The following is a 19,590-nucleotide window of genomic DNA, read 5'->3' on the forward strand; positions in this document are numbered from 1 at the left end:
CGCACTAAATATTTCTAAATTTTTTATTCTGTGAATAGTTTCTCCACCTTATACCAGATGCAAAGACAAACTGTTTAAAAAATGTAGGAAGAGCTTAAACACTCTTCAGTTCCTCTTTAATAACTATATTCTTCTAGGAAAATTCGCTTGAAGTCCAAAAAACTTCTTCGCCAGCAATCAACAAGGCCAAATTGGAGACAGAGCAGAAGCTTGGATATGTAGAAAGGCACAAAGGCACAGAGTTTCATGTTGTGTATCACATAGTAAATGAATGCACTTTGGTAGCTCTTATTACTGGTGGACTAGCGAAGCTGGACTTAAATGGCTTAGCACCTATTTTTATAAAATTTTGTAAACAAAGATCTTTTTTGGGTGGATATTAACGCTAAATCCATGTTTAAAATTATGTAGTACCAATGAACATTTATTTGATAAAGTTAACGAAGGTTTACATGTTGTATGAACCAACAATGTTTGGAATTAAGAGACATTAGAATAGAAGACTAAGAACTTGCTTGGATCCTATGACACATGATGAGTTTTAAATAGTTAATAAATTAAATGTAAAATTATTATTACTCTGGATATAAAGAGGCAACAATATTGGAACGGACAATAATTTGTTATCTCATCTATTATTAGAACGGGAACAATTGGTCGGTTGTTATTTATGCATGTATGGCACTGATTGACAAAATAACGGGGGTTTTGAGCCTAAATCTGTTTGATTATTCATTGGTTTGCTTGCCGTTGCGTACAACAGAATTAGCAATCACGAATAATATTAACGTAGGGGGAAAATGATATAGTATTTTTAGTACGTATTCCCACAGATATTAAGGTTATATTTGATCTAGCTAGATGATATTTTGTGTTACTTTGGGGCAGTGACTACTTTTATTAATGGGAAATTATACAAATATATTCTGAACGTCGATTATTTGGATTTGAATTAAAATACGAGTGTATAGCTATAGTTTTGATTCATAATAAAGACAGTCTAACCCTAAATCCACTCCTTTTACACCTTCGGTTCACGTCATACGACAGGTTACTTTTAAAATGGCAACCAAAAACTTACATAGGTGAAACACTATGTTATGATTTTTTTTAATAAAGTTTAGGCGTTAATAAAAGTAGATTATTATACCTTAAAAACTGAAAAATACTTATTTTGTATGCTACAAAATTGTTTTACTTTCTATGAGACGTGAAGTCAGATTACTTGGCCCGGAAATATTGATGTCATAAAAAGAAGATCAAGAATAATTAGGAATCACGATTTTATATTACCACCACAACCTCAGCCGGGGTTTATACAAAGATAAACAGATGGATGACATAGATTGAACACAACGTCAACATTGACCTAGGATACTGCAATTAGACAAACCATCCTTTTATGAAATCGTGTTCAGTTGTGGTTACGTTTGGGGACGCCGATATAGGCGCCCCCAAACGTGAAAATATCACTTTTATTTCAACTATGAATATATTGTAGTTAAAATTAACTAATATGGGAAATTACGATGTACATTTATTCAATGAGGGTGGGTGCTGGTAATTATCAAGGATAGAACTGATAACGGTATGGATAATAAACATTGACAATTACGTCATTAGCTTTACTAGCGTGTTTACTTTTTATATTCCTGCTACATGTGACCAGTTCTTTTTTCAAATGAATGTTTTTTGAACCAAACAGCTGTTTCAAAATAAACTGTTGTTGTTTTTACTTTTCTTTGAGTGAAATTGATATAAAGGATAGGTGTGACGATTAGTTTTGATGTTAGGACACCAAAGTTAAATTATGTATACTGTGAATATTATTGGATACTATCGTTTTATTTTAGGTCGTTTCTATTCAGACCTTCTGGAAATTGTGTATAGTAGTTGTATTGTGGTGATAATAATTATGGAAGAGGTAGGTATGCTATGGAAGGTGGTATCGTTGACTAGGTATATACATACACTTCTCAATTGACTATTACTCTCTCTACTGTAGGCTACTTAATCAGTGTGCGTCTGTGCGAATCGGCTGCGAATCTCACTTCAACGCTTTTCACATCGTAAAAATTGCAGAATTGCTGTTTTATTGTAAAATTATCGGATTTAAAATGCATATCGTATAGGCCTATGATGAAATAAAAACATATTTGGTCACACAAAATTTGTTTAAAAGATGATTTTTCACATTAAAACTGCAAGAAACTTTGTCTTTATATGTGTAAACTAGCTGATCTGAATTGTACACGGTTTTAACTGACTACTGAATTCCCGTACGTAGGACGGGCTAACACCTCGTATAAATAATTACAAAAAATATAAATAATTAGTAGGTACTATAACAAATTTCCTTGGTTTTACAATCAATCTATTTGTATTTACCATTTTAAAAGTGAATGAGTCAACTACAGACTTTGTTAAAGGGGTTGGGAAATACTGTGATGAATGTTTTGACAAAATGTTTTGCTTTTTAAATCATATAAACTTATTACAATGTAAAAAATATAGATAGACTATGTAGTTTTATTATAAAGCTGATAGCAATGAAAACCACTTTTGTTTACATATTCAGTCATGTAAAGATTATATTACATAGGTAATTAATACAAGTTAACTACGAGTACAATTAGTAAAGCTACTTTTGTACCGGTTTTGTATGTAGTGGAACTTATGTCGGATTTTAACACAACATAAGAAGAGAAACTATATTCATTGGAGTGTAAAGGCCATCTCTAGCAACCTTCAAAGTACAAGGTCAAATAGTTAACTACGATTTGCAAATGTATATCATTTACATTACAAGTATTGAACGCGCATTTACCTGATATTACTAGAGATATTGCTCATATAATGTATCTGACACTCGTATACCTGTCACAAGCAGTGCTCTTCCAACTACTGGAAAATGCAGATATTTAGTTGTGCGAAACATATTTTGTTGTTAAATGTAAATTGAATGTAAATCAATATACCAGTTATGGTTTTTTGTGATTCATTACCATACACTTAAAAGTAATAAAGTGCAAAATAACAAATTCAGCTTTTTTTCGTTATAAAATAAAATTGATATAGTTGAAATTGATTTAAACACAAAATATATTACAAGTATTATATAATTCTTTCTAACATTCACATACATAAAGGTTTTAATCAAATATACAAAAAAGACGTATATTTAACCGTATAAAATAGCTGGTTTTATATTTATGTTTGTTCAAAAAAATAGTCTAATCGCAATACATTAAAATAAAAATCTATTGAAATTAATACCAATTTATAACAATATAATGTAAAAATTAGACAAAATATGGAATTTAGTTAATAACTAATAATAATAAATAATAAACCTCTAACATTACTTGACAACTGTAATGTTTGGCACTAGTTAGTATATCCTAATTATTGTCCTTTATAGGGTTTTAATTTTTACCGTCATAAATATTCTTAATGAATCCTTTGAAATATTTAATTTTGAACATCTTTTAAGTGATGAAGTATATTTTTGTATTAAAATATTTTTAAAATAAAATCTTGTTTGTTTACATTTTTATATTTATTGTTTGTTGTGGCGTTAATGTTCACTGTAAATTTATTTACTGTTTATATACTTATTTAAAATATTTCACATTTTAATATGTATTTATGCAAAATGTTGGAATGCAATTAATTTTGAACCATTATACAACTAAACATAAGAAGCTGTACTCAGTCTTTGTATCTGAGCTTCAAAATATAATTTCTGCATCCATGTTATCCGAACCTACTGGTCGTGAGCTTATGTTATTGAGGTCACAGTTTTTGCTGTAAGTCTAGCCTCCGATTGCAGCAATGATTCATCTAAGCAGGGTGCATGTAGAGGAAGTCTATGCAGAAAACTGCAATTCACACATACATTTATAAATTAATTAGTAATGAATTATTATTTTACCTAAGAATAAATTGAACAGAAATTTTGTAATAAAAGTAATCCTAAATTTTATAATTAGAGCACCTATCCAATGTGTGTAGTTGATTGTGAACAAATTTGTTTTAATTTGTTGTCATACTATTTTGTATTATTAGTATGATAAAATATTCATGATATTTTGTCCATCTTTAGAGATATTCATCATGGGCTTTACATTTCGGTTTTATGAGTTTTACTATTGATGTTCGTTATAAAACTTAGTAGATATTGAATTTTATATAGTATTTTACAATAATGATTAAAATCCATTATTTTTTAAGGTTGAAAGCAAAATAATAATATTATTTTCAATGACATTAGCCTAACTACTATATAACTTTGGTGACTATGATGCCATTTTAACAAGTAGTTTTTTTTAGAAAGTTGTGCTTTACGTAGCCACTTTAGTAATCAACCTGTACAGCACAATTTAGTTTCAGCGTTAAAATTAAATGGTTGTCTTTTCACTGCAATAATTACAATATTAAACGTGTTTCAACCATCCCAATGCTAACTAGAAAATAATAAATCCTTTAAATGTGCTACTGTTTTTATGGATAAATATAGACGTATATTAACTCTTTTAAATGTTTAAACAAACGTGTTGAATAATTTGTCATTGACCTGCAAATCATTATACACATTTAATTTGAATTGTGTTCTATAAAATTGAAGTTATAATAAAAAAAATCAACAATATTAGGATAATGTACATTAACATTTTCTCTTTATCTTTAAAACTGGAACTAAATTGGGACTTTATTTAGTGGGCATGTTTTAATACCCGGAAACCACAGAATAAAATTACGCAAAGTGAAAAGGAAAGCTTTACATGCGAATCTCTCCCATTTGCCAAAGAACGACCCTCTAGGGAATTTATCATGGTCCTTCCTACTAACAATAATGTTATTAAACCATTACACTAGAGGCATACAAATATTTTAATCTAGAAACTATATTGGTTAGTGTTAGATCAACCGTTTCTTGAGGTAGTGATTGCAGACGGATTCCTTTATACTCTTGATTTGTTTGTGAATTAGCTAATCAAATTAACATATTTAGTTTAGTTTATTAATCTTTTTGACCACAAGAGTTTAAAATGTCTACGTTCAAAATTGTTCTAATATAATGCAGCTTAATATTGAAGTTTTTGAGTACTAGGTACTCGATTACATTATCAGGTAATCATTTGTTTTTTGTAGTTGTTAATTATGTTAAGCAGTGATCTTTGAAAGGGTGGTTGGTTTTAAAAACTGAAAGATTAGACTATCTGTTCTTCAAATGGGTTTTTGAAATTACGATTAATTCGCATGTAAGTGAATACAATATTGATAATAGCAAAAATCTACTCACAGATGATGTCTATCATACATGCACAGACTATAACCTTGACTTTTGGATAAAGCAGACTGAAAAGAGAATATTAACGTCACAGAGAACCTGTTAGTGTATGTTGTAGCTTTTCTAGTATATTTAAAATTATGCTTTGCAGTTTTTGATCAAAAACGTATCTCTTAACTGTGGTGCTTTTTTAGTCGGCAGACAAAGTATCTGCTGTCTAACAATAACTCAATTGCGCTGTTTAATTGCACAACAATGCAATGAAGTCAAGAGACTCGTTCAAAGACGGATTGTCAGGTCTAAGTCACCGACAGAATTTATATTAGACGTCAACAACTTTGATGTACAAAGCTTTGAGGCTCATGGCTGGACAACTTTACGACAGAGAACCCGTCGTTTATCGTAAATACAACAATGGTTTGAGCAACATTTTGTTATAAATAGTAAGTGCTTGTTCAATCGTTGCAGTTGATATTTCACTTACTATTCCAGCCCAGTAACTAACTGTGTCAGTATTATTAGTCATTAAATATTAAATAACCAATTACAGTACTTTCTTAATATCACAATATAGCCGATAAATAATGTTTTCTGTTATGTTTTTAGCAAAGAGACTAAATATTAAAGAGATTAAATAGAAGTCAAATATTGTCTACTAATTTAATCTATGGTTTTAGTTTGAACACCATTTTTATGTCCTACCATTAAATTCTAAGGTGATAGGCTTGGTCCCATAAAGAGATATATATGGAGTAAGTAATATATACAGTAATATGGAAGAATATTCCATCTTACTCTAGGCTAGGCCTAGAGTGGGTGGCAGTATTATTATAGCTATTGGTGATTTTTGGGATTTGAACTCATAGCCTCAAGGACAGAAGCGCCATTGCTTTACCACCATACCACCTCAAAATCCAACCTAAAACTAATGTAATTGAGATATGTACAATTTTTATGTAATTATGTTATAAGCTCTCGTCCTCAAACCTGTTATATATTTTTGCAGAAATAGCTTTTCAAACTTGAGCAATGAATCATGAAAATAATTTGAAAATATTCTAGTCTCAAATATTATAGTTCATTAATTTACGGCACACTATTTAGGGACTAGTTACAGTTCAATTAATAAGTACCGAGGGACCAAGCCATGGCTCGGTATAGTTTATTCTACAGTCTATAATAAAAATCACTCGTTTATAATAGCTTTAATAGCCTATACTTGCATAAACTTTATTTTAACAGTTTGTTCAAATTTAAAACCTGATTTCAGATTTTTGTTTAAATGTTAAATGTACATAAAATATATATTCAGTATAATATTGTATATTAAATATTTATTTCACTGTTGAACCATAGTTTGTTAACGATTACCGACCATTACTTCGGGGATTAGGTTTTAGTAGGAGAGAGTCAAGTATAATAATCAGTACTTGATCGTAAATATGTTTTTCTATATCGAGTAATCCTTGCTAAATAGTAACAACTGATGTTTTCCCGTTGTACTGTATATTGTAATTTCTTAGTATACTGTGGATGGCTTGTTATAAACACATGTTACAAGTATTTTGTTTAATTTTTCCTTGTTATTTTGTCCAATCAACATGGTTAATTGGCAACCCATAAGGTCTAAGTTATTTTTTTAATTTTTAAGTGGTGAATTACGAACTTCCCTGAGGTAGTGACTGTCACCAATCATGTTTAGGGGCCATAAATCCCTAATGACAAAATTTAGTCAAAATCCTTCCGCAGAAAGACAGACAGACAAACAGACATAGGTCGTATTAGAGTATAGGATAAAGATGGAATCAGAAAGGCTATGGACTATTGGGTACGTTATGTTGATTAGGATATGCACACTGTTAACTGTTAACTGTATAGTGTCAGTGTTTGTAGAGAACTCTTGACAGTGAGACTATTAGAGTCACTTGGCTGCAGCCTCGCTCTACTTGCTCCTCATATATCATGCCTTCACTTCTCTGACCGCCGCACTGTCTACACTGTCTACCGTGTCTACAATGTAGTGTCCAGACACGATCTCACTGCCGTTCCCACGTATATTGTCCGGTAATTGTGATTATCAATGATTTACGAGAAGAAGCAGCTTGATTTACCTGTTTCTTCCAGGGACAACAGTGATATTAAACGTCGTTGCTGGCCCCAAAGAGTAAACAATGATAAATAAGCAAATAAAAACCCTTTTTGATTTATCCCAGTGAGAAAATCCATTCCTTCCAAAATACACTTTTAAATATTTCCACATGAAATAAATAGGCCTACTTCCTAAAAACATAATCAAAACCATAGAAGCTTTATTCAAAAACTAGTATTTTCCATCTTCCAATAATATTTTCAGATAAATGAGAAGCACAGTTAGTTACCTCCTCTTCTTACTTTCTTTATTGAATTAGTGTATTAACACATTTTCATGAAATACTCTAAAATGTTTCATAAGCTTAAAATTAAGTAATTAAAAAAAAAACTCAAGTTTGCAGTAAGTTATAAATATTATAGAATGGGGTTATTACTAAGTTTGTCCAAATGGGAAGTGTTTCGGACAAATGGCCGTTAATAAATTAAAATCCCCAATGATCTTGGTAGACTGAGGCCCTACCTTGAGACGGATCTGCTTGACTAACCAACCGTGGGTAATCAGACCCTGGCTAAGTCATAGCTAGGGTAAATGTACTAATGGCATTACCAGTCACAACAATCATCACACAACAGTTGTAAACAAGCGAAATTACAACGCTACAAAGCTGCAACAAACCTACAGACTAGGCAAAATGCTATTTGATTTGAAACAACACTAAATAAAGTCGGTTGTGAATTGGTAAGATATACCATTGACTATACGTATAGGTAACCAATTTGTAATGAGTGATTTCTGCAAATTAGAAAACCAAGCAATTTAAAATAGTTGTTCCTTTTAGTTTTTATAGATTTTAAAATTAATAATTTAAATTTATTTACTATCTTAGTTGAACATTTGTGAGAACTTACTCAAATTTCTATTTTAATAATCGTTCAAATAACTGTTGATAACAAGTCAAGGCGTTGTATGTAACGCAAATAGAACTGCTTAAGGGCCTTTTGACCAATTATATGTACTTTGACTTGATGTTGGACATCAATGTCCTGTTGAAGAACTAGTATTTACTAAATGCAAACCAAACATAAACATATCGTTGATAAAATTAAGTCCATGATAGATTTTTCTTGGAATCGAACAAGTGACCTTCAGATTTGAAGGTGAAGTCTATAACCATTTTGCTACCCAGAATATTTATATGAACAGATGGACCAACAAGAAAAAGCACTTAGGATATGTGTATATGAAATTATCGTATGATTGCGATTTTTTATTTATAAAATTGAATATTGTGAATTTTTTTTTGGTGTAGAGTAAGGTTGGTGCTTTTATGTAACGATGAAATAGGTTTTCGAAAATCATGTAAATAATGAACTGTACTTTTGTCAAGTGCTCACATATTTTGTTGTCAATATAATGTTGGTTTTATTTCTTTCGAGAAGCGAGCTGGACTAGAGTTAGAATGCAGGGATTTAGGTCCCGAGGTCCTAGGTTCACATCCTAACAATCACCAATGATTTTAAGCTTTGATAATGCTGCGACCCGCTAGGTTAGCCTGAAGTATTGAGTAAAACTGTTCCGGGGTGGACCCTAGCGTGCTAGGAAATTTTAAAAGGTAATAAAACCATGCGCTAACTGAGGTGTTATGAAATTCTTTAGTGACACAATCAAAATTAAAATTAATTAATAATGACCACTCAACAATGTCAACAATCCTTATAAACATACAGGGTTAAGTAAAAAACTGGAACCACGTTAACATTTTAACGCGTTGCAGTAGGAAAACCAAACTTGGCACATATTTACAACATTAGAAATTGCACTTTTTGATCAAAGCTACAACTTTGCCCCAACCCCAAAAATTGGTTATTTTGGGGGCAGCCCTAAATTTTCAAACGTAAACACCTATCATGTGACCCCTCATTTAAATTGAATGGCGCAAACTAGAGGTCAATATCGCGTCCCTAATCAAAATGGCAGCCATTTTAATTATTTAAGATAAGCAAGTAAGATAAAGTCTGGAGACCCCCAGTTAACTTTAAAAATTTAATATTTTAATACTGACCAAAAGGTGAATTGCCTCTTTTTATAAATGTATGCTGAGATTAGTTTTCCTGCTATAACCTGTTAAAAAGATAATGGGGGATATTTAAAAATGACTGCCATTTTGATTAGGGGTGCGAATTGACCTCTAGTTTGCGCCATTTAAGTTGTCTTAAGAAACCCTAATGAGGGGTCACATGATGGGTGTTTGCATTTGAAAATTTTGAGCTGCCCCAAAATACCCAGAAAATTATTTTGGGGGCTGGGGCAAAGTTGTAACTTTGATGAAAAAGTGCAATTTCTTATGCTGTAAATATGTGCCGAGTTTTGTTTTCCTACTGCAACGCGTTAAAAAGTTAACTGGGGGGGGGGGGGTTCCAGACTTTTGTCTAAACCTGTAGATTTAGACATAGTAGTTAGATAATAATGAATGCAATGTTGTCAAAATTAATTTATCATTGCATGGGCTACCTAATAACCGCACTTAATTAAGACAGTGTCTATTTCTCATACAACCGTCAAACACCAATGTATTGAGACACCCTACTATAATTAAGTATGAAATTGTTGATCGGATACTGTTACATCCGACAAAACACAGCAATGAGGACTACATATCGTCGACATCGTTTGCGTGTGAGTTGGTCGAGATATCTTCCAGCGCAAGTTACGCAAGAGATCTGGAGTAGATATGTGATCGGAGATCGCAGTTGCATCATTTGAACTCTTCTTTGTTCTACAATCTAGTTTAGAATCTCCTCGCTGCAACGTAAGCAAAGCAAATGCAAAATAAATTCCACACTGGGTTTTGAATGAGGTTGCATTTATATGCACTACTTGATATTTAACATTCTTGTTAGGGCAAAATGTAAAATAGTTTATTTTATAGGAGGGCATGTTTATTTTGTATATTTAAAGTGGCTGTTTGACTTCGAACGTTTAAGTTATGGTTACTTTATAAATACTGTATTATAATCATTACATTTAATGATTTTACATCAAATTCTAAAATGAAGTCTGAATGTTGAGTTTATTCCTTTGTGGCAAAAGCAGTAATTATCAGATTAATCATGATTGTAATATTCCAATAATGTTGTGGGAAATATTAATTTTGATTAATTTATATTCTCAAAACTGTTAACTAGCGGAATAGAGCCCTAATATTATTTTAAATATTGAAGAATTCATCTTGTTTTCTTTCTTTCTGAGCACTAAGAAAAATTAGTAGGTGATTTTTTACAAAATAAACATTACAACTATCGACCTATTTTGTACTATAACAAACTTTATAATACAAACAACAAATGTAATTTTTAACAAATTTAACAGATAAGCTACATATCACATTTGTTTCTAAAACCACTGGAGGATGAGTAGTTATTTTATTAAACATATTTAAGAAAAAAAAAATTCTCTTGCCTCCTCTCCCCGTTGCGAGGCACAGTTACAGCAGCTAGTTAAACTATATAATACACAAGTTCAGGAATTAACTGACGAATACTAACAAATAATGTGTAATTGGAAAGAAATGGAAAAAGGTCGATCAGACAAAATATGGAAAATCAAATAACATTGACAGTTGAACACTGAGTTGCCACGTAGAAGGTCCACCTTGGTGAAGCCTTTTCAAACAATGCATGCAGTTTGTATGGAGATTCCTCGGCCTTCACCTGCCTGTTTATAGACATCTTGGATGTATTTAGATAGTGCATTTGATCGGCAATTAGTGGGGCAATTGGTTGAGTAGGTGTAATTAGATGTTACATAACATAAACATAACAATACTATAGAAATATTTGGTTATTGGCAGTTAAATAAAAGTTAGGGATAGTTATTAAATTTTGTAGATTGAACAATTAAAACTATCAAAGTGAATGCTTAGCTTAGTTCTGAAAGACTTTGTAGCGTAATTTAAAGCATATGAGTGGGTGAGATGATCAAACACTTTAAAGTTTATTAGTGGTATTTCTAATATTATTGTTTGAAGGATTGAAACTTTGATGGTTTGACAGGATTTAGGAACTTAAAATGTAGCATTAGAAATGTAGTAGTATATTAACATAAGAAGCATTCATGTGGTCAAGGCCTCGTCTTAAAGTTTGCCTTTATTCCAAATGTTTTCACTATGATACCAATAAGGTTTTGGTCAAGCAAGCCATCACACTAGTAATTACCATTAATTAGCAATTACTAATAACTGTAACTGTAAGTACTAATAACTAATAACTAGTAATTACAGCTAGTAATTACTAGACTAATTTACGTGAAACTTTACACAAATACACTCTTCGTACTGAAGACTATAGTATGCGTACTATATATAGATATTCTATCCCTAGGTTAAGGCGTAACAGACCCGGTAAAATTGACATGGTGTGAATTCAGCTAATTACAAGGTAAAATAAGAAATACACAACAGGGTTCAAATAAGCCAATATTTTCATGAATGTCTAACAATGTGACACTTAAATAACACCAACAATAAAGAGGCTCAATCTAAAAGGCACCTCATGTAGTCATAAATAAAAACCAAGAATGACAATATTATAATCATTATCCAATATCAAAACGTGAAAACAAGCTGAAAATTTTAGTGGCAGGTGGCAGGAATCATTGATAAATAAGGTAACCATACAAAATAAAAAATCTTAGTGACAAGATTTTTTTTTTGGGGGGGGGATGGAATTGTTTTTTTTATCCGAAGAAACCGACCTGAGGTGAAACGTCATTCCCACATCTCAGAAAGCGAGGGACGACAATATGGTGGCGAACACGTTGTAGAGGAGAAGTTACCCAAACAGCTCTTAAGATCTTGAGTGTAACTTGCAACTGAAAAATCCACCAGGATATCCCTAGAACTGCCAATAGGCCATTTTATAGACGCTAAACAACCAGTTAGCCATTAAGAAGAGCCAATAAAACATGAGGTCCAGATATGTCCTCCTCGACGCCAGGGCAGATCAAGAAACTCACTAAGCTCCATCACCGGGACATCTATTTAATATGAAACTCAAGATAACTCTCAAGGCTCTATCCTTTTACTTATGTCTTGTATGTTTCTCACGGCAATAAATGATTTGATTTGAATAAGAAGCTCGCAGTAATTTATCTGGTAAGTAAACAATATTCACGAGGCATATTCGAGATGGGGTCGTACCAAAAAGACAGAGATGCCTTAAAAAGTGCCGAAAGTGCATTGCGAAAAGTTCTCACAATAATTGGGGGGGAACAATTCTATTTCTTCTTAATGCATTGCATTTTATTGCATATTTTTGTCACTTAATGCAATAGTACCATAAAAGAACGAGAAACATTATTTTACTGTAGGTTATATCACTCATTGGCTCGTTTAACTATATCTACTGGAGGGTGCCAGATGGGATGTCTACTGTGGTGTTTAAAGCCAATGTTAAAACCAAGATGGCGAACGTTTTATCAATATGTTCAAACGTAAATAAATTTAAAAACGAAGAAAAACGCTCAAAACTGCGTTAACAATGCTCCACTAGTTTCTGGCCATTAGAGCCCTGGCCTCACCTATTCAGTAGGGCTCGGCAGGGTGACGGTGAGTGGACAGTCACGAGAAGGGAATTTACAGGTTGTTCCTTGACCGCCATCTCTCCAGATATAAGCCACTGGGGACACAGGATACAACACAGGACCTCTGGAACTTCAACACCTCAACATGTGCAAGCTGGTGAGTACACAGGTGTAAGGAGGAGGGAGAAAAATAAGCGAGAAGATTGAGCTTGTTTTTGTAGGTTTTATAACCCTAAAAGTTAGGAGTTTTGAAAATTATTCTATGCAACGATACACTAATTTAGTGAGTGTACAACAAACAGTGTAGGGAAAGAGTCTGGGTTGCCTTCAATGGTATGTTCCATACACACGTTTTTGAACAGTATGTAACTTACAGGTTCGCAAACAAGTCGATCACTATTTCCGTTCATAGGCTAAAAATACTACTTCAGTTACTCTATAAGCTCAACATTTATTTAATAAACAAACTTTTAAAAGGATACCCATATTCAAGGGGCTTATCAGATTTGTAGTACCTTCAACGTACATGATACGAGTAAAGTAACCATAAGTAAGTATCACCATATGAGTTGGTTTGATCTGTATTGATATATTTATAGGGATGCACTGTGGATGCGATGCTCCCTGGTGTGGATTAACGTCCGCACTAGTGAGTACTACGACTATCCGCAGTATTATCCTGATAATTAGACCAATTCGTAAATTACAAGGAAAAATGTGGTTCGGATTCCACTATAAACTGTAGGTCCCTTAGTTGCCATTAGCTGTATGGGCTATTAATTAACAGCTGTGTCTAAGGAACATGTCGGCCTTAGTCACTAACAAGACTACAAGATCGCGCCACTCATCCTACACTCATCCTTCACTCATATTTGGGTTAAAATACGCACATAGTGGCGTCCCCATCTTAAATAATTGAATTGAATTGAATTGAATTGTTTCGCTGCCCAGCAACCATTATCTCATAATACAATACCGAATGTACTACTGTTAGTTATGGTTAACAGATACAGAATTTCATCTCTCAGAAAATTACGTAATGCAATTCCAAAGTTGTATGGAAAATAATGTATTCTAATATGGTAATACCTTATGCAAATGCTCGACCTTTTTTGGTTCAACTAAGTCTCGAAATCGGAACAATATTTACACAAGAATTGCCTGCAAAACTTAATTTAAATAATCTTGTTCTAAATATACTAATCACCATTTCGGAATATTTTTAGCTGTATTATATACACATTTGATGAACGGGTATAGGGTTTTGCCCTATCACTCTATGCCCGCTAGATCCTCGGCACAACATTTCCGTTATACATGAAGCATTATGCGGTGAAGCAACTTTCAATTTGTATTGCAAAATAGTTTATTAGTTCCTTTATTTTTATTTTACTTAGCTAAATAATATATCATAAGGTTTAAAACATAGATGAAATGGTAGCTTCATTTAAGATCATTAATATCGTAACCTAGCAACAACCATGGTTGTAAAGTTAAGAGTACTGGGTTATCTCTCGAACTTTAAACGTGCGCTCCATTCGGTATCGGCCTGAAAAAGGATTCTCACTTTCGGTTGTCGATGCAAAACACTAATTGAGGTCACTAGGATGTTAGACGGAAAGTAAATTGATGAACGGTGTACTATAGGCCGGACTGGAGATGAGAACCAATGCCCCTGTGAATGAGCTGTCAGTTCATTTAGTATATTTAGTATTCATAGGTATAAGTGCACACGTGATAATAATTAATTTATATTGAATAGCTTTCAATTAGTCGTCATTGCAGTATCTGCATGTTTATCGTCACCTAGCAACCATAATCTTACAAGTCAATAATTTACTATTGATGTTTTGTTATTAGTAAGTAGTATATTCACAACTAGTCCCGGAAAAGATCCATTTCGAAGGTTCATGAGCGAGGCAAAGCCGATCGCGGGATACGACTAGCGTGCCACGGAATAGAACAACGTAAACGATATTTTTCATCACGATGCAAATAAACACAAAACGCTTGTTGGTTTTAAATTAACAAATAATATTTTTTAGTCTAGTAATTCTGTTTAAGTTTTCATAAAATAGTTTTACAATTGATTTAAAAGGCAACAATATTATTTCAACAATATTATTTATCGTTATAAAATAATACATACGATGGGGCCCATGTAGAGCTAAATGGAAAATTCGTTTGTTTAGGACATAAAATGGGCTGTTTGAAACAGGAAAGGTTATGTTCAGTAAGTTCAGTAGATGAACAAAAATCCCAAAAATGTGCATCATACTGTACTGGAAAGCAGCCGGTTTAGTTCGTCAGTAAATTCATCGTTTTCGTGTAACGTCGAATAGGGAACAGAAAAAAATTGTATTTTTTTGTTCGCTAACCTCGAACTTTTATCAGCGCATTTCGAAAACGCTGCCAGTCACACGATATTTAAAGTTATGTTTGTAAATAACAGAAATGTAAACTGATGACGACTTTGTAGTTTGTATTACCTTAAATTATATGGTCCAACTTAATGTTATGTTAATGGTTATGTTTATAAGATTATTTCCATAGTATTAGGGCCTATTACCGAATAGCATTATTTCATACTTTCACAGTTCACAGTGCTATTTTGTACTTCATACTACGATACTATCTACTACTATATTCACTCTTAACCTTTGAACTTTATGGTATTAATAAATGAACCATTTCAAAAATTATGTGTCAAATAGTATACTACAGTCGAGTGAAAATACCTTAAATATTTTATTTTATAGTGTAAATTAAGCCGTTAATATATTTAGCAAAAATAAAAAATATCGAGCGATAATTTTTGTTAATAAAAAGTGTGGATTTTAAAAGATGTTTTAAAACGAATGCGTTCGTGTGTTTTTTTTAAATAGAACGTGTGTTTTTTCGTGTGATGATTAAATAGAACAGTCGCGCTTATTGTAGTTAATCTACTTAGCCATACAACCAAGTGACTTTGGCCAGATGACAATAGATCAGTGAATGTGAGGTCGAAGTCCGTTCCATTCCTTGACCTTCAGGTTGAAAGGTCTCGCTGGGAGATACAGAGATCAGTGCATTCATTATTGAATCAGCTGTGCGACGTACTCGGTTGCCCTTCACTCTTGCAGTGTGTGTTGACAGTATTGACTTGAATCAGATGGGTTTTCGGAATCACTTAAACACAGACCATCGTAAAGAGATTCATTAAAAACGATACTTAATCAACTATATCACCGGTTTATTTGGCAGGACTTTTCCGAATAGTTTTACAAATCAATGTTTTGAAACTGAAAGTGTTAAAGAAACTGATAATAACTGATAATGAAGTCCTTGCTGGAATATGTAACGAAAAAATTTGATTATTATATTTTTTTGTAACTGACAGAGAGTTTAGTTTTTAGGTTCTATAGTCAAAACTTAATTCAATAACTTCTGGATAAACTTTTCAATTACGGTTTATATCTGTTTATAGGATTGAACCCGGCAACCTCCTTCATTGTAGAGGTGATCGGTGAAATCACTACTGTTTGGTTTTGTTAAGGGAACATATTCTTTGTTGAGTAGACACTGCCAAAAATTTTCATGACATTCAAATACTATTGAACGTGTGTGTGACTGACGAATGGAGGTACACCCTCACTGAACTGGACCATACGACAATTTAACAAAATATTACTTACATCATTGCTCTCACCCTCATCAACAATGAAACAGTAAATATAGGGTAAATCCTACTGTATATTAGTGTTGAGAAATACAAACAAAGTCAAAGTAGGTAACTACCAACTACCTCTTGCTCACCAAAACACAAGTTTACTTTAGCCATCAGGAGGTCTAACTACGAACTACAACAGTATGTCAACTCGATCGTTTAACTGTCAGCAGCTAACTACAATGGTCAACTAAGTAACTAGTGGCGATCCATTGGACTTTGTTGACATATGCGTTATACACCGTAACATCTATCTATCAACTACGTCCATGCACAGTAGTGTTGTAATGTTATTGATATTGCGTTGTAAAAGTTTTGACCAAAAACTTCTTTGATATTGACAGAATAATTCGATTTGTGAGTTTGTTATACATTAAAAGAAGGAGCTCAATCTTGTTTGGAAAGAAATTTTTGTTATGCAAATTAATGTACGTCAAAACTCTATTTTAAGAGTATCGGTACCTCAGTCTTCGATGTAAATTTAATATTTTAAAAACCATTAGCATTTTTAAATCAAAAGGGACACTTAAATTTATTTTAATGTAGTTAGAATTAAATTGAAAAGAAAGAAACAGTTATAGTACAAGTTTAACATCAATCTCAATAGAACACTGTACTTAGTTTCACGTCGTAGCAAGAGAAATGTTATAGGAGAACTTGAGTCAGTGTTGTTACTTGTATTTCATAACTGGGAATATCTAGACCAGGACAAAGAACTACGACCGATAGATCTCGCAGCGTTTGGATGTAGAACGTGTATTCTCCGTATAAAGACTTGTCTGTCCTGCGAACAGTACGTCAGCTGTAACTCAAAACGAATCAGCTGATTCTTCTCACGATCATCTGGTGTTTATGTTATTATCTCCTCCGTGAGTAGATTCTGTTATATCTCCTTCAAGTTTGATTCTAGCAGTTGCTGATTGAAAGGTAAAAGGTGGAGTCTGTAATAGGTAATGCTATTCTGCTTTCCTTTCTCGAATCGGGATGAAATGCGTTTAACTTTCTTAACTATTTAACTAAGTATTTTATATTATGAGATTATTTGTTTTAAAAACGTTTAGAGCAATTGATTTTAGGGTTCGATTAACGTTCAGAGCTAACCTTTATTAGTAAGCTGTAGTGGACATTACTAGTTTTTATAATTCAGAAACTTACTTATACTTACAGTTTCATTACAATACAACGTAAATGCTCTTTCAAATACAATAGTTTAAGAATTACCTAGATGGGAAGGCTCGGACTCAAGGACCGGGCCCATCCACCATATCTTATTGTGCATTACACAATCTTAGGAAAACTATATCTGATGCCATCGATGATAGCTATTGTTAACCAATAATTAAAAAACAGCTTGCTGTCTGATCTTCGTGTCTATAACGAGTTTATCCTAGGAATGATATTTTTGTCTGTTTTCCTTTTCTTAGTCTACGATATGTCTAATATATGGATTAAGTTTGATTTGACTACGTTGTCGGATCAAAAATACAACTATTCCTGGCGCCATGAATTATTTCATAAAGTAAGAATAGTTAATTAAATTTAATTTAAAAAGAAAACCATAAGGAAGAACTCAAGTAATATTTGTAGAAAAACTATATTAAACATATATCACAAACTCCAGTTCATTTTGTTCATTTATTATAATTGTTATCATTGTAAAGGATAGCTTAGAGGGTGCTTAGGGGTCGATAATGAGCGAGATAGATTCTGGATATAGATTCAATCATTTTTTGTATTATCAGTTAAGCATTTCGTGTATTAAAAGGTCGGCATAAGATAGTATTAATGGGCAAAATTTCAACCATTCCTTAAAAAAAACTTAAATAATCTCAATGGCGAAGATAAAGGCACACTCGAGTAAATAATCGAGTAACATACTAAATTATCCAATTTATTGTATTTTCCAGCCAAATGTTTTGAACTTTGGTTTTGATCACACAAAATTCTTTCCAGATCATCTTCGCTGCCCTCCTGGCTGTTGCCGCCGCCGCCTACGCCCCGGCCCCAGGACACTACGCCCCAGCCCCCGCACACTACGCTCCAGCCCCCGCACCCTACGCTCACCACGCTCCTGCCACCTCCTACCAGAACGTCTACCACGTAGTCACCCACCAGGAGTACGCCAAGGCTCCCTACCATGCCCCTGTATACCACGCACCGGCTCCCGCACCCTACCACCCCTACTGAACTGTGCTGACTGAATAAACATGGATATGCAATAACGACTATTTACATATCTTACCCTAACCTACTTTAGTATTCATGGTAAATGTTAAAAAGAAATGCAGCTTAGGTTTATTAAAGCCCTACTAAAACAATATGTGCGTTTTGTGTGAGGATTTTAATATCTCTGACTGCAATCTGATTCTGTAGTCAAGATCATCGGTTGGAAGCTTAGACCAATATCAGTCCAAGTTAAATTTTGAAGGATGACAATCCTTTTTCAAGGATCGAACCGTAAACCTCTTATTCGTAGTTGAGCGCTGTTTCGACTTAGCAACCAAGCTCCGTAGTATCAGAACACTGAGACATATGAGAAAACACATGATACATAATTTTAAACAAGTATGATCTTATGAACAAGATAAGCTTTTAAAATTTGCTAAGAGAAAACTGCCGATTTGATAACTTGACGTTTATTTGTAAAGAAATGTTCTCGTCTAAATATGAAAATGACCTACAGTCCTCTTCTAGAATTTATTAGATTATAGAGGGAAACATTAGGGAAAAATCATGAAACGATGTAAAAACTTTGAACGAAGACAGGTATTACTTATACAAGAATAATTTCTTGGCCAATTATGGAATTTAATTATGGAAAACTTTAAAATCGAATAATGGACAAATATCCCTTGGTATGTTAAACGTGGTTAAACTCTAACCATGCCAAATCCCCCAAGGCAATGGATACAGGATTTC

General features: G+C 33.0%; 1 protein-coding gene across 1 annotated transcript; it reads left to right on the forward strand.

The window, feature by feature from the left end:
* Window positions 1-13,076: 13,076 nt before the first annotated feature.
* LOC129004521 (vitelline membrane protein 15a-1-like) lies at window positions 13,077-18,893 on the forward strand. The gene is made up of 2 exons (XM_054433137.1): window positions 13,077-13,122; window positions 18,625-18,893. The coding sequence occupies exons 1-2, from the start codon at window positions 13,111-13,113 to the stop codon at window positions 18,856-18,858; spliced, it is 246 nt and encodes an 81-aa protein (XP_054289112.1). The 5' UTR covers window positions 13,077-13,110; the 3' UTR covers window positions 18,859-18,893.
* Window positions 18,894-19,590: the final 697 nt, after the last annotated feature.

Source organism: Macrosteles quadrilineatus, unplaced genomic scaffold (assembly GCF_028750875.1).
Source record: "Macrosteles quadrilineatus isolate MER2022 unplaced genomic scaffold, UCM_ALF_1.0 Scaffold_9__3_contigs__length_116548681, whole genome shotgun sequence".
NCBI classification, from domain to species: Eukaryota; Metazoa; Arthropoda; class Insecta; order Hemiptera; family Cicadellidae; genus Macrosteles; species Macrosteles quadrilineatus.